The 27,772-nt window shown below is 37.3% G+C and overlaps 1 protein-coding gene across 1 annotated transcript; it reads left to right on the plus strand.

Moving 5' to 3' along the window:
- The first annotated feature begins 1,963 nt into the window (after positions 1-1,963).
- Positions 1,964-26,623, plus strand: LOC104889352 (insulin-degrading enzyme-like 1, peroxisomal). Its single transcript, XM_010674545.4, has 26 exons — positions 1,964-2,220; positions 2,343-2,418; positions 4,940-5,007; positions 6,022-6,113; positions 6,228-6,301; positions 6,447-6,490; positions 7,552-7,603; positions 10,538-10,660; positions 10,751-10,863; positions 10,956-11,118; positions 11,785-11,877; positions 13,859-13,944; positions 14,145-14,231; positions 15,372-15,475; positions 16,452-16,554; positions 16,764-16,859; positions 16,947-17,136; positions 17,337-17,398; positions 19,576-19,680; positions 22,609-22,810; positions 22,890-23,098; positions 23,972-24,096; positions 24,169-24,220; positions 24,301-24,387; positions 25,874-25,996; positions 26,076-26,623. The coding sequence occupies exons 1-26, from the start codon at positions 2,095-2,097 to the stop codon at positions 26,325-26,327; spliced, it is 2,907 nt and encodes a 968-aa protein (XP_010672847.1). The 5' UTR covers positions 1,964-2,094; the 3' UTR covers positions 26,328-26,623.
- The last annotated feature ends 1,149 nt before the right edge of the window (positions 26,624-27,772 follow it).

Raw genomic sequence — 27,772 nt, forward strand, 5'->3', positions numbered from 1 at the left:
TTATAAATTGTTATCATAAAAGATAGTTTATCCTAGCTAAAATAATTATCTTTTTTTTTTTCCTAAATCTATCTTTTAGTTTCCTAATCCTATTCCGATTCTACTTTTCAAACTAGTATAAATAGGGGTCTCCACCCATCATGTTTTTCACACCAAATTTGAGAAACAAATCACTTTTCTCAAGTTTAAACTCTCTCTCCCTCTTAGCCTACCTTTTCTCTTCTCCCTAGTAGTTATTATTATTCAAGGTGCGTGTATTTGTAGATCTTTAATAATTGTTTTGCAAGTGTAGTATCATGTTTTTAAGAAAATATTTTGGATTGAAATACATGTTTTTATGAGTTTTATTATGAAATGCATCTGTTTTATATGAACAGGTGGGGAAAGAGAGTAAAAGCCATCCCACATCGGAAGTTGAGGAGAACAAAGCCTTCTTTATATAGAGGTGGATACCTCAACCTAGTAGAGGCCTTTTGGGTGGGCCGTTCCCACTCAAAAGCAAAAACCTTGCGGGCTAGGGCCCAGAGAGGACAATATCTACTAGCGGGCTCGTGGTCCCCAGAGGGGTGTTACACGTTCCTCGGATCAACCCCCGATGTTAGTTTACGTGTTCTGCCTTGCAGGATACCAAACCAGCTTGCACACTTGAAGGATACTGGTTCACTCTAAATCATTATTTATTCCATAACGAAACAATTGACGCTAGCTAGAAGGAGGGGGGGAATATACCTTTAGTCTTAAGTCGTAACTTTGCCAGCATATCAACCTCATGGATCCTAAGCAAACTTTTGGGATGCCATAAACTGATGAAAACAACGTTAATTCCACTAGGGAAAGCACCACCTAATTTCTCAACTCTGCAACCGGTGGTGGGATCTTCCAAGCCACCTGTTGATAAGGGGAAGGGTGCTAATGAGACCCGTCAACCTAACATCTTTGAAGCACTCCAGCATATGTTCAGCCTAGAACAACTCAGGAGTGATGCTGAGGTTTTTCAAGCCATGGCAAGCCAGACTCCACCTACCGGTCATACTGGCAAGTGTTCTCTGAATAGGCCCCACAGTCCTATGAGGAAGATGCGTTCTCGCGCAATGGACCGACATTCAACTCAGCCTAGAAGAGAAAGCGAATATCGCCGAAGAGCACCGGTATCTCTTCGAAATTCTCCTTTCTCAACGGCATACTCCAAGAGTCCATGGAGAAGATCAAGATGCCGACATGCAAGTATGACGACAAGACCTATCCGTAGGATCACATCACTGCGTATCAAGGACATATGTTACTGTATATTGATACTGACTCAGTCTAATGTAAGGTTTTTCCTTAGCTTCCACCCTGTTTGGCCTGGCCAGACCTAGTTCAAAAGCATATCGCCGACAACTATTTTTGAATTCCGACAACTTACCTCCATGTTCGTGACACAGTAACAAGTGCAGGGAGAAAACTAATGGTGGGGTTAGAACTAAGGGGCATAGGGGGTTTGGAAGAGGTGGTTTTTCACACTCCTTTTCTCTCAACTCATTTTTTTTTGTAATATCACTATTTTTTGCTTATAAATACATTGCTTTTACCATCTAATTTCTTACAGATAATTATATACTTCCTCCGTTTCATATTACTCGCTACACTTATCAATTCACTAACTCCTATGCAATTTTTGGAGAAGAAAGAGGTAGAGAGTAAAAAGAAAAACGACTCATGTGAGAGGAGAGAGATAGAGAGAGTTTATTGCTCAAAAAAGAAGTGTAGTAAGTAATATGAAACTTACCATAATAAAAAATGTAACGAGTATTATAAAACGGAAGAAGTAGTTTATTCGAAAGTGAACGGTGAACCATCCGCTCTACAAAAGGGCTTTTTTAAAAACCTCCATGACCCATGCCTAGGCGGTAATGAGTAAGGACTAAGGACTAAGGACTAAGGAGGACAAGGTGGTGACGTAACATAACAACGCCACATAAACGGTCCCCATCAAACCCATTTCAGACGAAAACTAAACCAAAATAAAAATCAAAGTCTACTGTTCTTCCTTCCTCTCTTCCTCACCCTCCAAATCTGTTTCTTCCTCTCCCTGTTCTCTTCAAGAAACCAAAAATGGCGGTTGGCAAAGATGAGATAGTGGAGATACTCAAACCTCGAACTGACAAAAGAGAGTACAAGAGAATCGTCCTCCATAACTCTCTTGAAGTTCTTCTTATTAGCGATCCTGATACTGATAAGGTCTCTAATTTCCAATTCATCGTCTTTCAAACTCAAATTCACTAATTTTCTTGATTGATTTTAACCTAATTTTCTTCATTGTTGATGATTTGATTTTTTTTGTTTTGTTGTTGTTTTGACAGTGTGCTGCTTCCATGAATGTCAATGTCGGCTCTTTCTGCGACCCTGAAGGTCTCGAAGGACTCGCTCATTTTCTCGGTATTCTCTCTCCTCCTCAATTTATATGTTGTGCGTTTTATGCCAAACTGGCTGATTGTTGTTATTGTGTGTAATTTTTGACTTTGAGATTAAAATTTGTTATTCAATCATGCTTTTAGAAGTTGTTTGTGTTCATAGTTGTTGTTCATTTTGTAAGTAATTCAGACGACGAAGAAAGAAAAGGAAAAACTTCTTCTATATGCGAGGATTTTTTTTCTCTACTTATGCTTTTGCTACATATTAGGGTGCCACAGTCTCATTGAAGAAGGAAAATCATTTATGTTGTTTGACCAAATATGATTGAATTTTTTCCTTGAATAATGCAAAAGTGGGTTTTAATTCCAGAAATATGCCAAAAAAAGAAAAATTCCCTGCGTACCGTCCATGTAGGACGGCACGCGAGAATTTTTTTTTTCTACTTAAGTAAAACCGCTACTTGAAGTAGCGGTTAATATTTTCAAGTTGCGGTTTACTGGTCCCTGAACCCCCAGTCTGGCGCTGATTGATATAAACCGCTACTTCAAGTAGCGGTTCATTAATGAAAACCGCTACTCCAAGTAGCGGTTTACTGAAATTTCCAGAGTTTGATATGTGCTTGCAACATTTTGCCCAGGTAAACTGCTACTCTGGGTAGCGGTTTATATATATAAACCGCTACTTGAGATAGCGGTTTATGTGTATAAACCGCTACTTAAAGTAGCGTTTTATTTTAATATAAACCGCCACTCTGAGTAGCAGTTTACGTGGGCAAAAACAAAAAAAAAAACAGTTTCTCGCGTGCCGTCATACGTGGACGGTATGTAGGGATTTTTTTTTTTTTGGGCATATTTCTGGAATTAAAACCCACTTTTGCATCATTCAAGGAAAAAATTCAAATATGATTTATGAAATGTGTGTTCAGACAAGTCTAATATATGAAACATCGATGTGGTTCTGAGTCTATGTAAAGCATGAATGTTGATCAATTTTTTTAAAAAATATATCTATGGAGAAATTGATAGGATGTTTAGTTGTTTGTAATTTGTGATCAGTGGAAATTGGCGGCCCCCCTACTGTTCCTTGAAGTCACGCATAGAGATTAGGTGTTGGTAGAATTGAGGGTATGAATTTGAATTTTCGAGGGATTGTTAAAATTATTTATCTGATTTGAATGTACAAGGAAAATATGGGCTATTTTTGCCGAGTTCCTTAGAGAGAGTTGTCTCGCACCCCTAGGTATTCTCTACCGACCTACCTATCTGTGTCGGTTTCAGGTAAAGAACGATATTTTGACTTTTATCCGGAGAATATCCAACAATAGTTTCCGTTGAATGAATAAGGGATCCGGATCCTAAAAGCAATAATGCTTTTGAAGTCAAATGTAATCAATATAACAATAACAAAAGTCCCCCAAAATACAAACAAAACAAATAATGAAAACAAAAAAAATTTAAAGGGGGTCAGCCTTTCTCTCCGGCAATGGTCCAACCTTTGTCTATGAGAAATGCAACTAGCTTATTTGATCTTGGTGTGGATTGTGGAACCCGACGGCTAAGAAGAAAAATGGGTTCTAAGGATGAGATGGAGTGGCATTATGAGAACTCAATTGGCTCTTTCTTGGATTGTCAAATTCTATGTTATTTTGACACCTTTATTTACCTTAAATATGTCTTCTAATTTTTTTTAGCTACTCCAACATACGTGTCTTTCATATCTTGAGCACTTATGGCCTAGAAAGCTCTAGTATTAGCTATATTGGTGCTGAAGTATGGGAAACCTGTACAAAGCATAGATCGTTAAAAATTGATTTTACTTCTTGAATCCCAGTATTCTAAAACCAAGGGGAACCCCAAACCATTGGTTGGAAACTATTAACACAAGTTAAAGCACATATAGACATTTTTATGAATGGATGTCCTTAGACAACTGGTAGCACTAGCCACCAAGGTTTCTCAATGTGGATATGTGATTTTTCATTTTGTAGATACTCTTGATGTGAGTTAGTCTTGCGTGGACCTGGTCCGCATTAATAATGCTGTGGACCAAAACCACTTATTTAACATAGTGACCTTTTTTTTTTTTTCATATAGTAACCTTTGAAAATCTTAAGTTATACCATACATTTAATATCTACCATGACTTTTTCTTTAATATAGTCACTCTTTCTCACATTAGTTTATCATGATGAAATTTTCACTTTCTTGCATAGTAACTTTTTTTTTTCATATATTCAAACTTCACAATCTATATCTACTCATCTTTTATGACTATACCTTTTTTTCGTAAATCACATAAATTAGCATTAGGTCCACACTGATTAAGTGTGGACCAAGTCCATATAAGTTTTTTACTCTTGATGTTCCTTAATAATATTATTCTCTTTTTAAGGAGTTTGATGCCAACATTTAATTTTGCCTTTGCATTTCTGAGTCTTTTCTCCCATGGTTGACAGTGGTTAGTGTAGCCACTCTATTAGGGAAATCCAATTTTAATGTAGTTTTCTGTGTATAACCTTGATTTATCTTGTTTTGGTGTTTTGCAGAGCACATGTTGTTTTACGCCAGTGAAAAGTATCCTATAGAAGATAGTTACTCGAAGTACATAACAGAGGTACTTAGATATTAGAGAGCAAATATTTGATCATTTGTAATCTTTTTAGAAAGATATACTTATTTACTTGGTTCTATCGTTAGGTCAGAAATCAAAAACTGATGAAAAGTGGTCGAGAAACTAGTATAGATATTTCTGTTTCTGATCCATTTTAGGGTATGGAAATTATGATAATTCTACTAAATGCATGCTACTTTCACGAGCTCATCTTTCATCCATATGTACATATTATTGGTTATCTGTGAATTCTGTTTCTGGAGGAAGAGTAAGACCCCCCCCCCCTGCCTCACTCTGAATTTTTACCTTTTAGACCTGACTAGGTTGGGTTCCCAGATAATAGTTTTATAACCATGTAGAGGGATTCTTGTGTTTGAAGCATTTGTCATCTTGGATTTCTCTTCTCCCACTGTATTACTAGTCTATTTTGACATGGTTGTCCTAGTGGCCAATCCTCCTAAGAATAACTAGTGTGTCTCTTAACTCTCTTTCCTCAAAGTATGTAGGAGAGCTGGTGTGAAGGGAATTATAATTTGTAGTAACCTATATCTTGTCTATAATACTTTGTCTGGTCTTGATTTTTTGGCCCTTTAGGCATAATCGGGGTTTTAAGAAATTTAGTGATAAAATCATAAAGTTCCTTGTCAAAGTGAGAAATTCTCAGGGATATTCATTATGCAGTTCTACCAGCTTTGCGCATGAGGGACGGCCTCCTCTAGGGTTGTCAGTTATGTAACTCTTTCCTAGCTTTTTAGCCAGTTGTATTGGAAATTAAAGTGCTCGCCCAAAATCCTTTGCATGGTAGTGCTGGTATGCTTTGGTACATCATAGGTATGATAGTTGGTAATTTTTCTTGCAAAGTGTATTAACTAGGTCATTGGTTCATATCTGTTCTTTTATCAGAGTTGTATTATGCTTGGCAAATTACCAGATAGTTGATAAGTCATAGCTGATGCTCATTCAGAAATATGAACATCTGTTTCATTGCTATAATACTGATCCTATGTTGATGCACAGCATGGTGGCCACACAAATGCTTTCACTGCCTCAGAGTATACCAACTATTTCTTTGACATCAATGCAGATGCTTTTGAGGAGGCTCTGGATAGGTTAAATTGTTTGCTCTTGAACATGTTTGGTTCCTCATATTGAATTGAGAATAGGAATATACCTATTCTTTTTGTCCTTTGCAAGCCTCAAACTGGATTTTTCTTCTGGATCAGGTTTGCGCAGTTCTTTATCAAGCCACTCATGTCTTCTGATGCTACCATGAGGGAAATTAAAGCTGTAGATTCAGGTACATTATATAACTGCCACCTTGCTTGTCAAAGCTCGGAATTATCCTTTTATTTTCCCTGATATTTCAACAACAATATATGTTTACGTATATTGCCTTTTGTTGCTTTACTGACTACTTTCGTTTTGTCTTATCCTTTCCTTAGAACATCAAAAGAACCTGCTTTCTGATGTATGGCGCATGAACCAGGTATTTCTTTATAATCCTTTTGACATTGTTTATAGTGGCTTGTCTAGTTTTTCTTGAGTGTCAATATTTCGATATTGTTCTCTCTGTAGATGTTTCGGTGGAGCGTGAATGTGAACACATATGCAGCTTTTGCCTGTTTAGATTCTACTTTGATGCAATAGGGTCGCCTTAGTTCTAGATGTCCTTTTTACGGCGTCAATGTATGACTGAATTTAGTTGCCCCTGCTTTTCTTTCTCTCATCTTCTAGTTCTGTCAGTCACTTGCTAACTAGCCTAATCTTGAGACATTTCAAGAGCAGAATGTAATGTGTAAAATTCTGTGCCATTTTCGTTCCTTGTTATGACATATTTCATATACTTTTTAGTTATCTTCTTACCTTGCTTGCATTTGTTTTTAGTTTGTTGTATATGTTCATTTTATCATGGATGTTAGTGGGACATAAGTATCGTTATAGAAGGTTTCTAGAGCTATCAGGCGTTCTTTTCCGTAAACTTCTTGATAATTCCGAGAGCAACTGGGTTTCTTGGTGTCACAATCACAAGACTTTTGGTCTGAGATTTTGTATCAACATATACTCTGTTCATCTTTAAATAAACTTCCCGTATTCCTTTATGTGATGTCCACAAGTGATGTCCACAAGTAAGCTTCTTGTTACCTCAAAATCAAATGAAAAATTTACCCAATCCAACCTATGTGATATGGACCACCCCACTAAACTCCTTATATCTCACATACTCTCCTTTCATATCAAATGTGTTGATCGGTGTTGGGATTCCACTAATTCTCTCTTTCCATTAATTAATTGTGTTTCCAACTTAAAAATATTAATTTGTGTTTCCAAGCCTATCATAAAGTTCATTTGAGGACGAAGGGAGTACAAGTTTTGTTAATTTTCTACAGTACTGACTTACTGTGTCTCTTTTACTGCAGTACAGTTCAAATTTATAGTTCTAAACCTCAAACTCTGATATGCTCTCATTTAAACAATCCTGTGATATTTTGTTTTTTGCTCTTGTGGTGAAACTAGTATTCTAATGCATGATTCCATCCTTGTTTTCAGCTCAATAAATATCTCAGCTCACAAGCCCATCCCTATCACAAATTTAGTACAGGTAATGAATTCAAAACACATAATATCCTCAGTTTATACTGTGAACAAGCTTATATTTTGTATATTGAGATGCTGCTGATAAGTGATTGGGGAAGGAGACCCCTTTCTGAGCAAGCTAAAGAGCCCTTCACAAGAAATTCAGTGATTTTGTCTATAGTAGCTACGTGGTTTATGTACCCTGGTCTAACTATTGAGTATTGATGGAGTCTGTCCATGCTTCGAGTATTAGCACACAGTATTGGAAGAAGAGAAAGAGAGGCGAAGTAAAATTGTTCTTTTGCATTTAAAAGACTGCATTATTACTATGAATTTTATAGTAATATGAATGTGGAGTTATAATGAGGGAGAAGGTGTTTGGTGTCAATAATGAGGACTGGGTGAAGAAATTTGGAGAAGAACCACAAATCGTAGGCAAATTTCTCAAATGAGTATATTACCAAAAGCAATCTCTTCTACCAAGTGAAATCTAGAAGCCATAAGAAGGATGCAGCGAGCTTATTCTTTGAATGTGGGACATGTCCAATATTAATGAAAGACGTTCTTCAATTTCTTGTAGTGCATACCCAAATTTCCAGGAATTCTTGGTGATAGTTTGAACACATTCTGAAAGCAGCAGCAAGGTCTCTGGCGACAAGAACTTTTAAGCAACAGAGTGATATCACTGGGTTAAACTAAGTTTAATTTCATTAATTTGAAAAAAAAGGACAATGTTTCTGATCAAGCTAATGATGTCTTAGGAAAAGGAAAAGATCTCTTTGGGGATCTTCACCACTTTATCTTTTTTGGATTATCCAATCCCCATTCGTTTCCTTTTGTCATTAACCCGCCTTTTGTAAATGGGGGACACCCCATGGTGTCTTTCCGATCTAATTCTTGAGTCATTCGTTTTTAAATTGCTTTTATCAAGTTCGTGCGCAGTGGGAGATTGTTGAAATGTTGGATATTGCTCTGAATGTTTGTAGAAAATCGAGACTTCATTTGGTTTGATTGGACCTTTGTTGCATATGCAAAGAACAAGGGGAATACGGGGGGGAGGGGTGCGGTGGGTAGGCAAAGGAGGCTACACGGGCAAAGCTGGTCTTCACCTCCCGTTGGCTTGTATATTGACAGTTATCAATGGATGTCACTGTGCCTCGATGGCTTGTGCTTGAATTGTTTGTTTTTTTGACTTTGTAAATGAAGTTATAAAGTCACATGTGACAATGTCTTTTTGTAGCATCTACTTTGTTCCTAAATTTTCCCATCTCTTATTTTTCTCCCATTATCTCTTAGTAGTACGTTTTGTAAAGTTTATCAAACCAATTGGCTGCCCTTTTGTTCTCCGCTTTTGGTACTGTGTGAGCATGGTATAACCGTATAAGTGTACACAGTACACAATGAAGCTCCTAGTTACCCTTTGCATTGCGCATCAACTCATGGAGTAGACGCTAACCCTAGGCCGAGCGTGCAAAATAATGAGTTTTGGCCTGGGAAGGTGGCTTATGATTTCGTTTTTTAAATTTGTAGATAGAAGTTTCCTAATCCTAGTATTATTATATTGTAGGATCAGTTATCTCCAATTGCACATTACGTTACGGACCACCTCTTACGTTAACCTTTCTTGCTTTCTGAACTATTGGATCAGAAGGTGTTTAGGAATGTTTCATGCACACAGCAGATTTCTGTAGGATGGTCTTGTCAATCTCAGAGCTGCTGGTGGTCTAAATTTTCTGGAGGACAACAGTGTAATGACATGCTATTGTATGTAGATGAGATTTCGAAGTCATTTGCTAAATTGTGGTTAATTGCTTCTGGACAAAAAAATTATAGATGCTGAATCTTTGGCTGATATAACGTGTTCTGTTAAAATAAGTTTTTGTTAAACTGGATTAATTTTGGAAAGGAATATCTGAAAGCTAGTATACACCATTAATCCTACCTTGAGTTTGATCATATCTTCTATTATAAAACTTGGGAATTTTACGGTTTCTGCCTTTAGACTGGTAAACGCTGTTCTTTCAGTACCAAATATTGCAAACTGATTTAGGCCCTATTTGGTAATTAGCGGATAACTGATAGCTGATAGCTGTTGTGTGATTTATTAGCTGGTTTGATTAGCTGATTGTTTTAGTTGTTAAAGGTGTTTGGTAAGTAGCTTATTGTTGATTGCTACTTAGTTGTGTAAAATGACCAATAAGGACATAGACATAATCCATTATTGTACTTTTCATTGTTTATAAATGTATTTATCAAGAATGTAACTTAGCCCACTAATTCCTGGACGTCAAGAAGCTGCTAATATGAGTTCAAACCTCTAATTTTTCTCCAAACCTCTCTTTACCAAACAGGGCTTAATGTCCTTGCTATGTATTGAAGAGTGTGAAGGGGGGAGGGGGGAGGGGGAATGGATAAGAGATTAGTCGTGCCCCAGCGAGAAGTTGGTTGTTTGGGTTGGGTAAAATTCAGGCCAAGCCATATTTAAGTCTGCCATCAAGTAAATCAATGTATCTTTGTCTGCAAAACAAATTGTGTGGACTAGATCCACAAAAAATTTATTGTGGACCCATGCTTGATATCGGTTTATGTTCTGAAGTGACTGTTTTTAAGTAATCAGATTGGGTTACTGTTTTATGTTTGGAAGTCACCATATCAGAAAGGGAAACTTTAAGTATTAGGCATGTTCTGTCAGTTCCTTAAGGGGGGCGACATTAGAGTGTACAGGGATAGCCAGTTGCTATGCTTTTGCCCTGTGACGTTGTCATTTCACAGGCACTGACTATTGTTGATAGCATCACTGCATTACCCATGCAATCTTATACTTCAAAGTTAAATTTAGATTGCACCTGCACTTTGAATTCTTAAGAGATCCAAGAGTTTCGAGGACTTACTATTTGTTCTTTGATGAGCTCCCTTTTTCTGAATTCCAATGAATTGTTTGAGGCTGTGGTAATTGCAGGTAGCTGGGATACCTTGGAGGTGCGCCCAAAGGAAAAGGGTATAGATACCCGAGAGGAATTGATCAAGTTCTATAAGGAATATTATTCTGCTAACCTGATGCGTCTTGTTGTTTATGCCAAAGGTTCTAATAGCTTTGCTTTTACCTATGCTGAAGGATTAACTGTATTGTCATTTTACATGCTAAAGTGTCTGTTCACTGTGCAAATGTTAGATAGTCTTGATAAAATTGAAAGTTGGGTGGAATGCAAATTTCAAGATATACCAAACACTAATAGAAACTCCCTTAGCTTCCCTGGTGAGCCTTGCACATCAGACCACCTTCAGGTTAGTTTTCATGCTCTGTATCAGCTGTATGTAGACATTTAGATGGTTCTGCCATTCTGCATTTATCTGCTTTCTGTTTAACTTGTTTGTAGATGCTTGTCAAAGTTGTCCCAATTAAAGAGGGCCATAAATTGAGGATCAATTGGCCAATTACTCCTGGCATTCATTACTATAAAGAAGGACCATGCAGGTATCTTGGACATCTTATTGGCCATGAAGCAGAAGGTTCTTTGTTTTACGTCTTGAAGAAATTGGGTGGGTCTTGATACATCCCTTGCATGCTCATAAAAATAAGTATCTCATTTCCCTGTTTGCATTAAACTATTATTATATATTTATTTATCGTTTGAAAAAATTGTTATGTTCGATATTGATAGCTGTTGATTGTATACCTATGTCTAGAAATTCAGTGCTCTCTTTAGTTACCTGCCTCTTTTTCTTACAAAATCTTAAGGTACCTTTGACAACATTTTTTGGTTGATACATTTTGATTGGATTATTAGTTTGTTAGTCCAGTTTTTTGCCTGAAACAAATTATTAGCTGCTCATGTGTATGCTGTTATACAATTCTTATGTTCTTTTTTAGTGAGTTAAGGCAAGTATTCACTTTGCTGTAAAGTATACCATAAGATTGATGTTTGATTATACAAGAAAAGATTGAAATTTTGAGATGCTATTTGCTCCATCAGAATTTAGGATATAAAATGCATAGATGAATGATATATGTAAGATAAGAACTTTTACAGCATGGAAATTTGCTGTTCAATGTATAGAGAATTGTTTGAAGGTGACACTCAAGTTCTACATATAGAGGTGTCTGATGTAGCCCTTTCAACCTGTTAGTTTAAATGTGTTGGTTCCTTGATATATCCATAAACTGTATGTAGTTCAACTTCTTATCATCAGAGTTTTTGTTTGCAGGTTGGGCCACTGATTTATCTGCAGGAGAATCGGACTGGACTACTGAGTACTCTTTTTTCAAAGTTGTCATCGAACTCACAGATGCTGGTCATGGTAAGTGTCTATTTGAAGATGGTTTCAGAATCTAAAAGTTTTCGTAGTTCCTGATTTTCACTATATTAATAATTCGGTTTTTTCACCATAGACCCCTGTCAAATTTTTTTTGCACCGTATACCCTTTCAAGTTTCCAAATTCATCACATACCCCTCACTTTTCGAAAAATACATCAACTTACCCTTTTGACTAACGGTCTTCCGTAGTCATTAGGCCCTAATCTTAATTAACTACCCTAAACCCTAAACCCTAAATAACCCTAATAACAATAACAAACCCTAAAAACCTAACTAACCCTAAAAGCCCCCCAGCCCACCCCCCACCCCCAGCCCACCACCCCCAACAACCCCAGCCCACCAACCCCACCACCTCAGCCGCAACCTCGCCCACCCCCACCAACGACCACCCACCCCACCCCAGCCGCAACCTCGCCCACCCCACCAGACGACCACACATCACCTCCACCCTACCGAACTTTCGCACCTGTGACCCCCACCCCCACCGGATTTTCGCATTGTGAACCACCACCCTCTGTTTTTCAAAGCCCACCCACCACCACCACCCCCTTTCCCCCAACCTCCGCAGCCCCCTCCCCTGCAGTCGACCAACCCCCTCCCCTCCCCTTCCCCCGCAACCGCCGGCAACCCCTCTCTCCTCCCCTTCCCTCGCAACCGCCGGCAACCCCTCCCCCTCCCCTGAAGTGAAAAAAAAAATCGAAAACGCCTAAAATTCGAAAACGACTGTTGCGGGGGGGGGGGGAGGGGGGAGGGAGGTTGGCAACGGTTACGGGGTAAGAGGGGAGGGGGGTCGCGCTACGGCTGCGGGGAAGGGGAGGGGAGGGGGGTTGGGTGGTGCGGCAGTGGGTGGCTAGGGGTGGGGGAGGGGTGGTGGTTAGGATGGTTAGGGTTAGGGTTATTAGATTAGGGGGTTTGTTAATTAGGGGGTTAGGGTTAAAGGTTTAGCTTAGGTTTAGGGTTTGTTAATTAGGGTTGGGGGATTAGGTATAATGACTAACGGAAGTCTAACACCGTTAGTCATAAGGGCATGTTGATGTATTTTTTGAAACGTGAGGGGTATATGATGAATTTGGAAACTTGCGAGGGTATACGGTGCAAAAAAAAAATAGTCAGGGGTATATGTTGAAAAACCCGATTAATAATTGCACACATTATTATAAGTTTTTGCTAGTTTCCATAATTTTCTTTATCAAATAATACCTTTCCTCTCTTTTTTATGGTTAGACTATTAGAGTACCGTAAATATACATATCTAGGCAAGGAGGAGAGAGGTAGCGTCGAGTGGGGTGAAGTTTAAGTAAAGAAAAATAGATACTAGATAGTGACATCTTTCTTAATGAAAAGAAAAAGGGAAGGTGAGATTAAGTGGGATGGAATGGGGTAAAATGATGATAAAAGATTGCCAAATATAGATAAAGTAAAAGTGTAACCATTAAAAAAGGAGAGGATGAATGGAAAGTGTGACGATCTAAAAAGAATGGAGATTTTGGCTTTTAATATCTTTAGGTTGGTGACTTAAATGTTCTTTTATGTAATGTGAATTGTGTTAGCTATAAAGTATGTGTTAGTGGTAAATCAAGATTCACGGGTAACGAGAAAGTGAAGAGAGAGACTATTAGGGTGAGGTCGTGCAGTCAAGCAAGTACTCCACCCTACCACCATCATCCCGCCACCTCAATTTAAAATAAAAAACAAATTATTTTCACCAAGGTGTAACATGGACGCTACCAATGTGAGGAGAGTCCCCACTACTGACGTGCAAGACTCGGCAATATTATTGACCACAAGTCATTATTTCTCACCATTAGGAATCGGGAGCCTACCAATGCATAGAGGTAATCCACATTAGAAGGATTTAATGAAAAAGAAAATTTCTGAATAACTTTTGACTTGATAAATCTTGGATGCCTTTACCTTGACATTATGCTGTGGATCATTGTTGGTGTCTCTCTTGTCTTTGTAGAGAACATGCAAAATGTTGTGGGCTTGCTTTTCAAATATATCCAACTTTTACAAAAGTCAGGCGCGTGTGAGTGGATATTTAATGAGGTATGTCATGAATAATTTTTGTTTGTTATGTCTTGTGTCAATAGCTTCGACCGTTTGATTAGTTCAGAAAACAGAACAAATTAACATGTCCGCTTGTGTGCATTGAATTTTATTTTTTGCATTATAACTCCTTTTCTTCTTTTTATGATCTTTAATTACGCTGGGATAGAGATATATAAGAACCCTTTCGTTTTGTGAAGCTTTCAGCCATTTGCGAGACCTCGTTCCATTATCAGGACAAAACTGCACCTGCTGATTATGTGGTTAATATTTCAAGCAATATGCAGGTGAGTTCAAGATTTTATCTCGAAATTAAGCTATTCTAGTTATTTACCCTTGGAATCACTTCTGCATGATTTCTCTGCATGACTGCAAAATGCTGGTTAATCTCTGAATTACAGTGTTCCTTTCAAAAGAAACTTGTACCTCTGGAAACACTAGTGGCAGTCTGAGAAATGATATTCAAAAAGGAGACATGCAATGGGGTTATATGTTACTAATTGTTGATTCTACCATTTAGTACCTGTTTCAGGTGCTTGATGCTTCTGCTACTAGTTTTGCAATTCAATTTGAAACAAAACACTCAACTATTCATAAAATGGTTGAGTCTGGTACGCACTCGTGCTAACATTAGTAGTCAAATACGAGTTATGTAAGAGGGTCTAGGTTATGTTGAACTTCAAGCTCAAGATTATGCTTGATACTTCATCTATTTTAATTTTTTGTGCCATACTCTTGCTGTGAGACGAAAGTTGTACTCTCTCTGCTCTATGATAGTTGTTCCACTTGCTTTTTATGATCTCCAGTGCAAACTTTTCTCCATCAATCTTTTTAGTTATATAAATAATTATTAAAATTTGATATTCCCTTGCATGAGTTGCGTCTCTCAATACTTACCCATTTGGTTTGGCACAAAGATTAAGGAGGAAGTGTTATCTGGGCCATTTAGTATGTCTTTTTTCTATCCATTGTTGTAAGTGCATCGAACCCATATAAAGATATGGGCAAAGTATTTTTAGACAACCCTAAAAGAAACTGGATAAATTATTAAGAAAAAGGGAACATTTTTAAATTATATATCAGAAAGAATCTAACAAGGTATTACATGATAATAGTTTTTTGATCCATCTCAGATATAAAAAAATACATTGAAAGTTTAGAACCTTGACCTCGAAAGAATTTGTGAAAAATCTATTAGAGAACAGAGAGAGTATATAAGTGCACAAGGAACCATATTTGGCAACATAAAATTTGGTCCTTATCCTTAATATATTAATTTTGGACCTTTTTTCTCTTTACTAGGCTGATCGATATGAAAATGGTTCGAGTTGAAATAAACTGGTTCTTTATGCACCTTTTTTGATTGGGTTAATATAATATTGCAGTATCTGTATGCTTATATTACCATCTTCTGTATATATTTTCAGTTATATCCACCAAGAGATTGGCTTGCAAGATCGTCACTGCCATCTATCTTCAACCCAAACAGTATCGAAAAGATACTAAATGAACTTACTCAGGATAATGTGAGGTAAAGACTAAGATTCTCAGAATCATGTGGACAATGGATTGGTTTACTGATTCTTTGCTTTCTCCTTTCCAATGTTTGAAAGGCCCTTTCTTCCTTTTAATTTCTGGACTACATCTCACTTATTTTTATTTTTCACTTTTTCAGCAACTTACACCTTTTACATTTGGTCTCTGATTCGACTATGGCTTTGTTCCTAATCTCATTAGAGATAATCAATGATGGACGCTTAGTTTTTAGTTTTAAAAATGTTAGCTCAGTACTCAGTACTCAGTACACTTCCCATTGCTGAAGCTCTCTTTTTGGTGTCAAGATGTACGTGTATTATACGCAGGCAATGTGTTAGGCTGCCTGTTTTTTTTTTTTTTTTTTTTTTTTTTGGGGGGGGGGGGGAGGGGGTTTTGGTTCCATGGCTTTTTTTCCTTTTTTGTTCAACTACATTCACATTGTAAGGAAAGAGTGAGAACTATTTCATGATCTGCAATACTGTAGAAACCATATGTGGAGTATTCCTTAATAATTTATGTACGAAAGCTCATATGTGCTTGTGATTTTTGTACTTTTGAAATGAAACTCTCTTTTTTATGTGTTAATCCATATTTTGAACCTGAGAACTAGCATCTGATTGCTGATCCTGGTAGCTTCTGTGCCACTATTGCTGAATGCTAATTGTGAATGCAGTTTCCAGTTTTGTGTTTAATTTTTCAACTACTTTATTTCTTTCTCGTATACTTTGGACCTTCTTTGGCTGTTTGGTTGATCAAATTGATTCATATTGGCTTATCGGCGATGGGAAGGGAGGACGCACGTGTTTTGATGCTGTTTACACATTGACCTTTCAGTTTTTTCTGGGATCTAGGTTTTTTTTTAATTATTATTTTAGCTCTTTGTTGTGGTGGATTTGGGGTTAGACTATGTGATATGTCTATGTCGCACGCTAATTCAGAATTGATTTGATTATCTGGCATGTTGATGACAGGATATTTTGGGAATCAAAGACTTTTGAAGGGCATACTGACTTGGCAGAGCCGTGGTATGGAACAACTTATTCCTGTCAGAAGCTATCTGCCTCTATGACTCAGGTTCCTATATTCATCGCTTACATCTGTTTGAGATTTGTTGTTTCACATTTCATTGTTGCCACTGAGGGCTCAGTTGGGTGGTTAAGGTAGGGCCTGACGCCATCGAAGATAGCATTTAACAATTTGGTAGCATATGTGGACTTATAGTATAAGCATCATATCTTGTAATGCTGTTTACTGGCTGTTATATATAATTGGCTCATTTGCAGCAATGGATGTCTGCTGCCCCTGACGAGAATCTCCATCTACCAGCAGCCAATGTATTCATTCCTACTGATTTATCTGTCAAAGATTTCAAGGACAAGGTATAGCAGTTTGTAATTTATTTTTTCATGCTATATGCTGGTGCTCTCTTTTATCCATGAGGATGATTAATATTAGTATTGGAACAGGCCTCATACCCCATTTTGTTGAGGACTTCATCTTATTCGAGACTATGGTACAAGCCTGATACAAAGTTTTTCATCCCCAAGGCTTATGTCAAAATAGATTTTCACTGCCCATATGCTGGAAACTCCCCTGAATCGGAAGTCCTTACTGACATCTTTACTAGATTGTTAATGGATTACTTGAATGAATATGGTATGCTTTTTGAGGTTTGCTTTTTGGGCATTTCCCTTTCTTTTGTTCATTTATAAAATTAAAAGATGTCAGAAAACTACTTCATACTCTTGGAATGTATAATCCACTTTTGTTTTGTTGGCTCAACTATTTTCATGAAGATTGATGATAGGTCTTGTCTCTTTATGATGTAAGTTTGTCATCAATTGTCTTTTTTTCAGCTTATGATGCTCAGGTTGCTGGTCTTCACTATGTGATCAACCATACAGATAGTGGATTTGAGGTAATGCATTAATTTAGGTAATTAAACATAATTTAATGGCCAATATACTATTAGTATACTTGAGTTGCACCTATTGACATGTGGAAATGAAAGCTCAGAGAAATGTCTCATCTTTGAAGCATTGCTTATTGGTTATTTCGTAGTGCTAGTTGCTGGTTGGTGGGAATCCTTAATCGGTTAATCTTATACTTTTGGGGAGACGCTTATGCATGATACATTTGCTTGTCAATTTAGAAGGTTAGATGTTGCTTCCTGATTTTTGTTTCCAAACATATATGTTAGGAAATCGGTGTTGTAGTTTGATTAATGCGGAACAGAAAATCAATGAAATAATGAAGGTGAGAAAACTATAAAGATGAACAAACAAATAACACAAGGATTTACGTGGTTCAGTCAATTTGACCTACATCCACAGGTGGGGGATTAGAGCTTCTTCACTATATATGGGAAAATCAGAGAGAATAATACAAGGAGTCCTAAATCTAGAGGCTAAAAGTGTTTCATAAGTTGTGTTAAATAATAATGAACACTAAGAGCCCTTTTATAATCATAAGGAACCCGTACAAACCCTAAAAGATAACCTAAAAACGAAAAATATCGGAAAAACGCGTTCAGCGCCCAAAATCGCGCACCGCCCAATTGAGTCGGGCCAAATCCGCCCGATCGGGCCGAGACAAAACTGCTTCGTCAGTTTTTCGTAAAACAGTCATAACTTTCTCGTTTCTCATCGAAATTGGGCATATGACCTATCGTTGGAAAGCTATTTGAACAAGCTATCACCTCCAATTTGAATCACATCAAAATCATTTATAGATTGAGAGATATGTGCATTCAAAGTTAGCCTTATGCCATTCACAAGATTTCAAGTCATATTTAACAATATAGAACATAAAAAAGGAAAGAGATTCAAAAGCAGCAGCTCTTTTGGAGTTGTATGATTACTTGATTAGGGACAGTAGAAATGTTCATGTAAGCGAGATTGATGACAAATTCAAGATCGGAAATCTCTCTCTTTCTTGAAGCTGTACAGATTGCAAAATTCTTGTTCCAGTCAGCTGGAAACCATCTCTATCACATTGGTGACAGCTCCAGCTCAAGAAAAAAAATCCAACAAGATGACTTGCATAAGAGATAAGACCCATTGGCTACATTCTACTTCCAAGGAAATATTAGCTGAGCAGAAGGTTGCGAGATTTGAATGCGCAACCACTTCTCATTTTGGAGCGTCCTTTCCAGGCCTTTGTTAAACTTCCTATCTGCCAGATTACCCACTCCATTGAGCTAAGAAACAGTGGCTCCTGTGTTTGCTGGAAATTTGCAGCCGGTTTTGGGTCGCTCTAAAATGAAGGGAGCAGCTGCGCTGTTCTAATAAGATGTGAGCACCCCTTTCTTCGACGGTAAAGTTTTACTAGAAATCCCAATCACAACACATGAAAAGACTGCAAAAGCAGTTTATGAGGGACTATCTTTGGTCGGCAACTGATAGGGAAAAGAGGAATATCTTGTTGCTTGGGATTAGTCTGTTTTCCGATGGAGCAGGGTGCGACAAGTTTTGGCAATTAGAGATTTCCTTTGGAATTTGATTATCTTTGGCACAGGACGATCAACATCAATTCTAGCCTTGTACAAGTTGTGGAGTTTGTCTCGTATGTATCTTAATGTTCCTCTTCTGGGTCGAATTTCGAATGGGTAATAGGTGTAAATGTCGGGCTTTTGGAAGATTCTTAAGCTGGGATGAGCGACCATCCTCTATTCTTCTTTCTTGTCCCCCGTTCTTATTAGTTTACATTATATTTCTATTTTGTATTTAGTGATTTGAATTGGGGCACAATTTATCTTGAAGTTTCATTTTAGTAGAATTCTGTAGCATAGGTTTCTAGCCAACAACCGGATGTGGCTATTTTTTTGGGCTCTTTGATATTTTTTCTCTGATTTCCCGATAGTAGATTTTGGTCTGATCTGGGGTATTCTCATTAAAATCTTTCTTTAGTTATTTGTATAACTTTTCAATTAATGTTCCCTCTATCTCTAACCTCATTTGGAAGGCGACGGGACCTATGAAGGGAAAGGCTTCTGTGTGGATTGTAGTTTAAAGAAGATTTACATGACTTATAATTAAGAATTTTAAGCATATTTTTTCTATGTGCTTGTGATGATATTTTTGCTGGTCTTTGTAGGTGACAGTATTTGGTTATAATCACAAATTGAGGGTCTTGTTGGATACGATAGTTGATATGATTGTGAATTTTGAAGTAAGAGCTGACAGGTTTGCTGTAATAAAGGTAATGCACTGCTTATCGCTTGCTTTTAATTCTTCTTGTTGGTACTAATGCACTCAAAAGAAGTTATTTCAACAAGAGCAGCAGGTGGGGCAGCAATGTTTTCCTCCCTACCTCTGAACTTCATGGTCCTGATTTTGAGTCTTGAATCAGTGAAGGAGATTTCCTATACGCCTTCATCTGGTGGGCCCATTTTACTACCTAAAATGTACTGTTTTAACAATAATGATGTCCGTTGGGGGAATCAACAATCCTTTCTTATGAGTATTGCATTATAGTCATATCATCAGATATTTGGCTATGCAAAAGCACTAGACTTGAAACTGGTGCATTTTCAGTCACAACCCAATAGAGGGAGAAAGAGAGAAAGGAGAGGGGGGGGGGGGGGGAGAAGGGGTTGGAAGATAAAGTGAGAAAAATTAGTAAATATCTTTCAGAATTTCCCAATTATTTGACAATAGGATCATTTTAGCATTTTATCTCAAATAATGTTTTAACAACCTTCTCTGATGTATTTAGCCTTAATTGAAACCAGAACTTCAAAGTACCAATCCAATAGTATTGCTCCAAAGCCCAACAAAAGTCAGAATGCTAAATTGTTATGGTCCAATCTTGTGGGATCCATGTACAAAGTTAGCTTTAGTTAAATGGTTACTAGTTTTTATATGCACGCGATGCGTGCGAAAATACGATGTAGAAAAATTAAATTAATTGTTAACTATATCGAATAAATTAGGGATACTTGAATTGTTGATGGTTTTCTTTTTGTAATGTCTTTTTTATTTTTAAAATTAATTAGGTAGTTTCTTTTTTTATTTTTTAATTAAAATAAGTAGTTAGAAACTTAGAATGGAGAGGTAATGAGGGTAAAATGGGGTTTCTAATATTTTGGTGTCCTACCCCTCTTCCCATATAGAATAGAGATGTATATCAGAAGTTGATTTTTTGGGAGAACATATAAGGAGAGCATTTGATGGATATGAGGTGCTGGCAATGATATAAGTTTAGAGTGAGAGGTGATCAAGTTTCATTCTTGAGACTTTTGTATATTTGGAAGAATTGGAACTGATTTTTAGAAGCTGAGCATCAGATGATTTTCCTTGATTTTGTAGATAAATGCTCCACAATACCTCGAGGGCTTGTGCCTTTTTGTCATTAGCCCTCCTTTTGTAAATGTGCTAAACCCCCTTAGTATCTTTCTAATCTAATTCTTTATTACTAATCCGAGAAAAGAAATATATAGTGGCGATCAAACCCTAAGCTGGGCTGAGCCAGCAATCATCCCAAAAAGTGACCTTGAGAATCAGCCAGGAAGAGTTTCTGGTCTTACCCCTTGACCTAGAATCGGTCTAAAATTGACTCTCTTACATGAAAAAAAAACCAAATTGATTGGCTTCAGCCTTCAAAAAAAAAAGGGGGGGGGTAGCTTTTTAGAAGATGGCCAAGGTGTGGTTTGAGCGCCGATATATCGTCAAGCAGACCCTTTCGGCCAAACTTGGACCCTGTTTGGCTTCATTAGCTCTATCCACAAATTAAACTAGCAGTAGCATAATGAAGGTTATTGGTGATTGTCGCTTTTTATTACTTGGAACTTCCTTTTTTCGTATATATCCTGATTAATGTAAGCATGCTTGGAAAATTCTGCAACGTCCTTTTCATGAGTTTCTGTAACTTGTAAATCGAAGCCAAGAGGAACTTGAGTGAGTTAGAGATAGCCGGAAAAGCTGTGTGGAAAGGAGACAGAAAAACTTTTCATCCTATGGCATGGTGTCAAAACAAGGCCGCATTGTATCATATCACCCGTATTGTAAAGGTTTTCCAATGTACCAAGCCGATACTACCGGCTGTGGCCGTTACTGTGATCGGGACCGAAACCGCATTTTCGAACTATGTGCTATGGTTGGTTTAGAAAGTGAAGCGACCACCTTACTAGAAAAAGCACCTGTTTAGATAAAGTTCCTAGGGAACTGCAAACTGATCATTTGTCTTAACCCCTGAGTTTGTAAAAAGTTTGTCTTTCACTTGTGATCGAAGAGTCATTCGAAATGGTAAATGAGAGTCCTCAAGTTTGTTTGACAACCGAAATTTGAGGGAGTTGTCATAGTATTTCCATCCAAATTGATGACTTAACAAGAGGGCTCACTGTTTTGTCTGTCCAAGGGCTGGCTTATATGCAAGGTCTGACAAGTGACAACCTTCTGCTTTTAAAAGTTGCACAATTTATTGCATCGAGATAATGGAGCAGTTGATGTAAGTCTTTGTGGTGTCCATTGATGAAGGGGTGAGTTGATTTCTTTTTTTCTTCCCCTTTTGTTCTTGTTGTTTTACTGTTGACCATTGTTGTCTGATGATACAAACTTCATACTATTATGTCATTTTTCAATCCTGAAATGACTGTATTACGGATACCACATCTATCCCCCCTCCCCTCCCTTAAGGACGGCAAGAAAATGGAGATACAACAATGATACGAGGATGATGTTGTTCCATCAGTTACTTCTCAGTTCTCAATATCATGCTATTATGGCTAATTTGAAAAGGAGGTACCTTGTCTAACTACTATTGGCCAAATTTGTTAACATTGGTGTATTCTTGTATGATTGTAATGTTGTCAATTTTCAAATCGCTATATAGGTGTAATTATTTCATGTTAGTGGTATTGGCATAGTTGACACCAACAGTCCTAACTATGCCGGCATGTAATAAAGTGTATTCTTTTATTTTGAACATTGTTTCTTTCTTTCCTTTCTCTTCCCTTTTGGCCATCACCATCGCCATTTTGTTACCTGTTCAATAGGTTATAAATCAATGGTTCTTGGGAGTGTTTATGTCAATCTTTCCTTTTTTTCTACCTAATTTATATATGTACATGGCCATGTAATAAGAAATTTACCAAAATCACTATTATAATCCTAGCTTCTGCTTCTGCAGGAGACTGTGATAAAGGAGTATCAAAACTACAAGTTTCAGCAACCATATCAGCAAGCAATGTATTACTGCTCATTGATTCTCCAAGACAGTTCATGGCCTTGGATGGAACAACTTGAAGTTCTACCCAATCTTGAAGCTGATGCACTTTCCAAATTTATTCCCTTGATGCTTTCAAAAGCATTTCTAGAGTGTTATGTTGCAGGTTAGTGTTCCAAAAATTGCTTGAAAATATGCATGTAATCTTGTAACTTAATTTAGCAGTATTACTGGTGAATTTTCAGGGAACATTGATCAGGTTGAGGCTGAGTCAACTGTTGAGCATATTGAAAGTGCTTTCTTTAAGTGCTCAAACCCTTTTTGCCAGCCTCTTTTTGCCTCACAGCATCAGACTAATAGAGTTGTGAAGCTTAGCAAAGGCAAACGGTTCTGCTATTCTACCAAAGGCTTGAATGCAGATGATGAGAATTCGTGCCTTGTTCAATGTATTCAGGTATTTTCTGAGTACGGCTTTTTTTCTTCACTTCTTTTCCGTGTCAAAGTGTCATTCTTAAGTGCTCTATGATGTGTTCCCGGACACTTTGGCTCTGCAAAATGGTAACCTTATCCGTCTCAAATTTTAGATGGATATGCCAAGGGTTTGTTCTACCTCGGCGGGCTTGTAGGTTAATCATTGTTGCTTTCTAATGAGTTTTGTGGAGAATTATTTTTTCGTAGACAATTGAATTAATAGACACTGTCATGTGACTAAGATTTAAGGATGGTTGGCTAAGGTTCCATCTTCTGGGTTTTGAAGAAAGCTACATCTGTTGTGAGAGGATTTTCCTTCGAAGATGTTAATAATCCGATTTTGGATATTTGTGCCATCATTCATTACTTGAAATCCTCAACTGATTAGTAGGAGAATCGTTAATGCGAGTGCTATGAATCCATATTAGGGGGAAGGGTAAGTTAGATATTATCTTCATTAGTTAGCTTGGGGAATAAGCTAGGTAGTTCTGCCAAAGAAATTACTCTATATATAGGGATAATTAGAGAGAAAAATATGTTGAAAATTATTGAGAATATTAGTGAGCTTTTAAGAGTTCATTTGGGAGAGAATCAAGCCTCTCGAAAGCTTGAATATCATTTACTTTTGCTGTATTTTCAGTTTATCAATCAAGAACTCGTCTTTTTCCTCAATTTCTGCCTTTAATGGTTTCTAAGCTATGTTAATTAATAGCAGTGAGATTCACTGAGTATACTTTAGCTACTCTTAAGCATATTTTTAAATTATGTCCTCTTTATGTCCCTGTATTATTATAAAAACCGTTGCTAAGTAGTGTTTCGTTGGAGATTTAGATATGAATTCCTCCTATGTTCATAGGTACATCAAGATGATTATCTGGCAAATGTAAAACTTGAGCTTATTGCTCTTGTAGCCAAACAACCAGCATTCCACCAGCTTCGATCTGTTGAGCAACTTGGATACATAACTGCACTTTTAAAGAGGTAAGGACTTGTGATATTGTTCTGCAGCTCTTTTAACTCGATAATCTATTACTGAAACTTTTTCTTGTGTAGAAATATATATGGCATCCATGGTTTGCAATTTATCATCCAGTCTACAGCAAAGGTATGCAGGGTAGCATATTATAAACATTGCTTATGTGACATCTTGTCTCTTTGGAATAACTTTGCTTTCTTATTGTATAGGGTCCAAGTCATATCGACCAGAGAGTTGAGGCATTTCTTAGTAAATTTGAAGAGGAACTTCGTCAGCTTAGTGAAGATGAATTCAAGGCAAGTCTTCACTTTTTAAACATTGAAACTCTTGTGCAACAAAAAAGAATGTGTTCATGATCCATGTATGTGAGTTCTTGTTTCATAATAATATTTTCGGTACTGATCAGGAAACTTTTTATTGAATTTCTCCACTTGAGAGGAAATGGTGTATGCTCACAAAGATCATCAGATGTAAAATAACTAATTCAAGCCTTGCATTGCATTTTTCAGAGTAGAATACTTGTAGTGAACCATTGCTTTGGATTTGTCACAGAAAAAAGTAACAAGGGGTCGTTTGGTTTAGGAGAGGGGGAAAGGGAAAGGAATGAAGAAAGGGTTTGGTAAGGAAAGGAATTCTATACCCCCAATTATCCTACATGTTTGGTTTGTTTCAAAGGGAAAAGGCTATAAAATTCCTCTCCTTCCCTCTCATCTCTCTCTCTGACAAACTTTGTGCCGGCAGTAAAGCAGCGCGTGGTACGGTGGCGGTGGTGCGGACAGTAGAGCAGTGCTCCGATACGGTGGTGGTGGCAGTAAACCACAGCTACAAATCTCTCTTTATCTCTTCGCTAGATCTGGTAGTGTGGTGGCTAACTGGCTCGTCTCTCGCTGGCCTTTTGATTTCTGTTGCTACGCGTCTGGTACTGGTGGTGGTGGGGTGGTGGTTCGTCGTTCTCTCTCCCTCTCACACCAGATATCGTGTGGTGGATAGGTGGTAGTGTGGTGGGCTTGGGTCGATGTTGAGGCTAGTGCGATCAGTGGTGGTGCCGGCTAGTCCACAGGGCTGGTGGCTGTGGGTCAACGGGGTGCTGGTGGGGTCGATGCGGAGTAGTGGTGGTCATGCTTGGTCAAGGTGGTTATGGTGTAGAGGGAAATGGGGGAATCCAAAACCTTAGGGGGGTGGGGGAATCAATCTAGAGGACTTTGCGGGCAACTGCTTCTGAGATAGGGGGAAAGAGAATTGAAAACACCCCCAAACAAACAACATAAATGGGAAACAAGGGTTTTCATTCTCTTACTCTTTCCAGTATGCTCCAGACCAAACAACCCCTAATAGTAATAGTGACAACAATTGTAGAAATAACAATTTTGTGTACAACTTGTGTGCCATTAACTTCTATTGGTTGATTAAAAAACTGATTTTAAAACTTAATCATAAATTGGTGGACCATAGTAATAATAACAACCAATAAGAAATAGTGGCACACAAGTGGTACATAAAAAGTGGGACAAAAGATTGTAATTTAGAAGGGAATAGATATCGCAATTCTTGTTGTTGGCGTTATTACTCAAGCATAATGAACTTTGATTACTTGTTAAATGCTCTAGAATTTAATTTGACGTTATGATAGATGAATATACGTGCAACTTTATAACTAGCAGATGAACACTTCATTAGGGCATAATGCCTTCTTTTTCTGAAATCTATTCATCTTGTATGTTTCACATACAGCTAGCTTGCTTCCTTGATATTCACTTATCATCGGTTTTTTGTGGGGTACAGAAAAGCGTCAGTTCACTTATTGATAGCAAGCTGGAAAAGCACAAGAATCTGAGAGAAGAATCTAGATTCTATTGGAAAGAGATTTCTGATGGGACTTTCAAATTTGACAGGAAAGAATCCGAGGTATGTGTGTTTATTTTTAGAACTTCAGAAACGATGTTTTCATATCGGTTATACTGCTCATATCCATATCTCATGACAGGTCTCAGCACTGAAGAAGCTGACCCAGCAAGAGCTAATAGATTTCTTTGATGAATATGTTAAAGTTGGTGCCACCCGAAAGAAAACATTGAGTATATGGGTGTATGGATCCACGCATATATCGGACTATGAAGTCGATAAAAGCAACGCAGAGCAATCAAATTACATTTGCATTGATGATATTTTCACTTTTAGAAGATCGCAATCTCTCTATGGCTCGTTTAAAGGTGGTCGGAGTCCTACAAAACTGTAAGGAAAGATTAAAACTCTAGAAAAGGAGGTGGTGCAGTCAAAGGTTGAACTGGTTTTTCCTTTACCTCTTATACACTGGATGGACATTACCTAGGATTGTACCAGAAAATGTTAAAAGTGTCATATTATTGATTGTTTTTTGGATTCATGTATAATAATAATAACATTGCATCAACAAATTTCAAAATCCTTGATTGCAGGACTTGTTTAATACTTTGTGAATGGTCAATATATACCTGAAATACATCAGCAACATTCTGTAACAAAAATTATATGATAAGGAACTATTGTGTATAATTTCATACTGTACCTTTGTTTCCTAATCAAGCATCAGGTGAAGTGTGGGAATATATGTTATCAGACATTGTTTGTATAAATTTTCTTCTCTACACTTCCCAAAAATAAGCTATTTGTGAGAGGAGACGATCCGAAGTCAAAAAAAACTGTTTCCATGGCTTTTAGATGACCATGCTCTCATTATCAGCTGCAATCTGGACATAAGACCAAGGAGAGATGTCAATAACTTGGAATTAGCTAAAGAAAAGCAGGCAATTGTTATCCCTTTCAGTCCTCACAGACACATGACAATGCTCTTACACCTTATGTCAAATAAGACTATGATAATCCTCCTTAGAAAGCGAGTATTTATCAAATAGTTTACTTTGATCCCATGCGAGAAAAAAAAAAAGCGTTATTAGCATTATTTGGCCAAAGTTGGGATATTTTTGTTGTACTTGTACATAGACATTTCTATGCAACATTTTATAGCCAATATAAATAGTAGTGAGCCTTTGACTTACTAATCTTATAATTCTAATTTGTTACATTTCCTGATTCATTAATGATTTGTTTTGCGACTATACTTTTAGTCGAAGTGATGCATTGAGATTTGAGGGTAAACATAACACATATACTAACTTCTTTGAAACAATATTATTTTAAAATGTATAAACATAACTACTGTATACTTCCTCCGATCTTTTATACATGTTACATAGAGAAAATGAGGTGTTTTAAGAAAGCTAGAGAGATAAAGTAGGGGATTAGCACTTTTTAAATAAAAAAACATTTGTTAAAGAAAAAGTATGGGTATCTTAAAGAAGAAGTTGGAAGACCACTAATTTTTTAATAGTATTGTAAGATGTTCATGGTGAAAAGAGATTCATTTATGGTATGTAGCATTTATTAAGATATTTTCATTTAGGAAAAATGTAGCTATCTATAAAAAAAAACAGAGGAAGTATATTTAGATATTGAAGCCATATACAACTAATTATTCAGTTTGACCAAATGGGACAACTAGATATAGGTGGGAGGTACACATTACAACTAACACTAGGAACTACCAAGTTCCTTGATTTTACCCCCATGACTAGCCAACATGTTTTAGTAGGGGGGAAAATGGAGAAAACTCTTACTACGAAAGAAAATCCGTTATCAGATATT

The sequence above is a fragment of the Beta vulgaris genome, chromosome 3 (genome assembly GCF_026745355.1).
Source record: "Beta vulgaris subsp. vulgaris cultivar EL10 chromosome 3, EL10.2, whole genome shotgun sequence".
Classification (NCBI taxonomy): Eukaryota; Viridiplantae; Streptophyta; class Magnoliopsida; order Caryophyllales; family Amaranthaceae; genus Beta; species Beta vulgaris.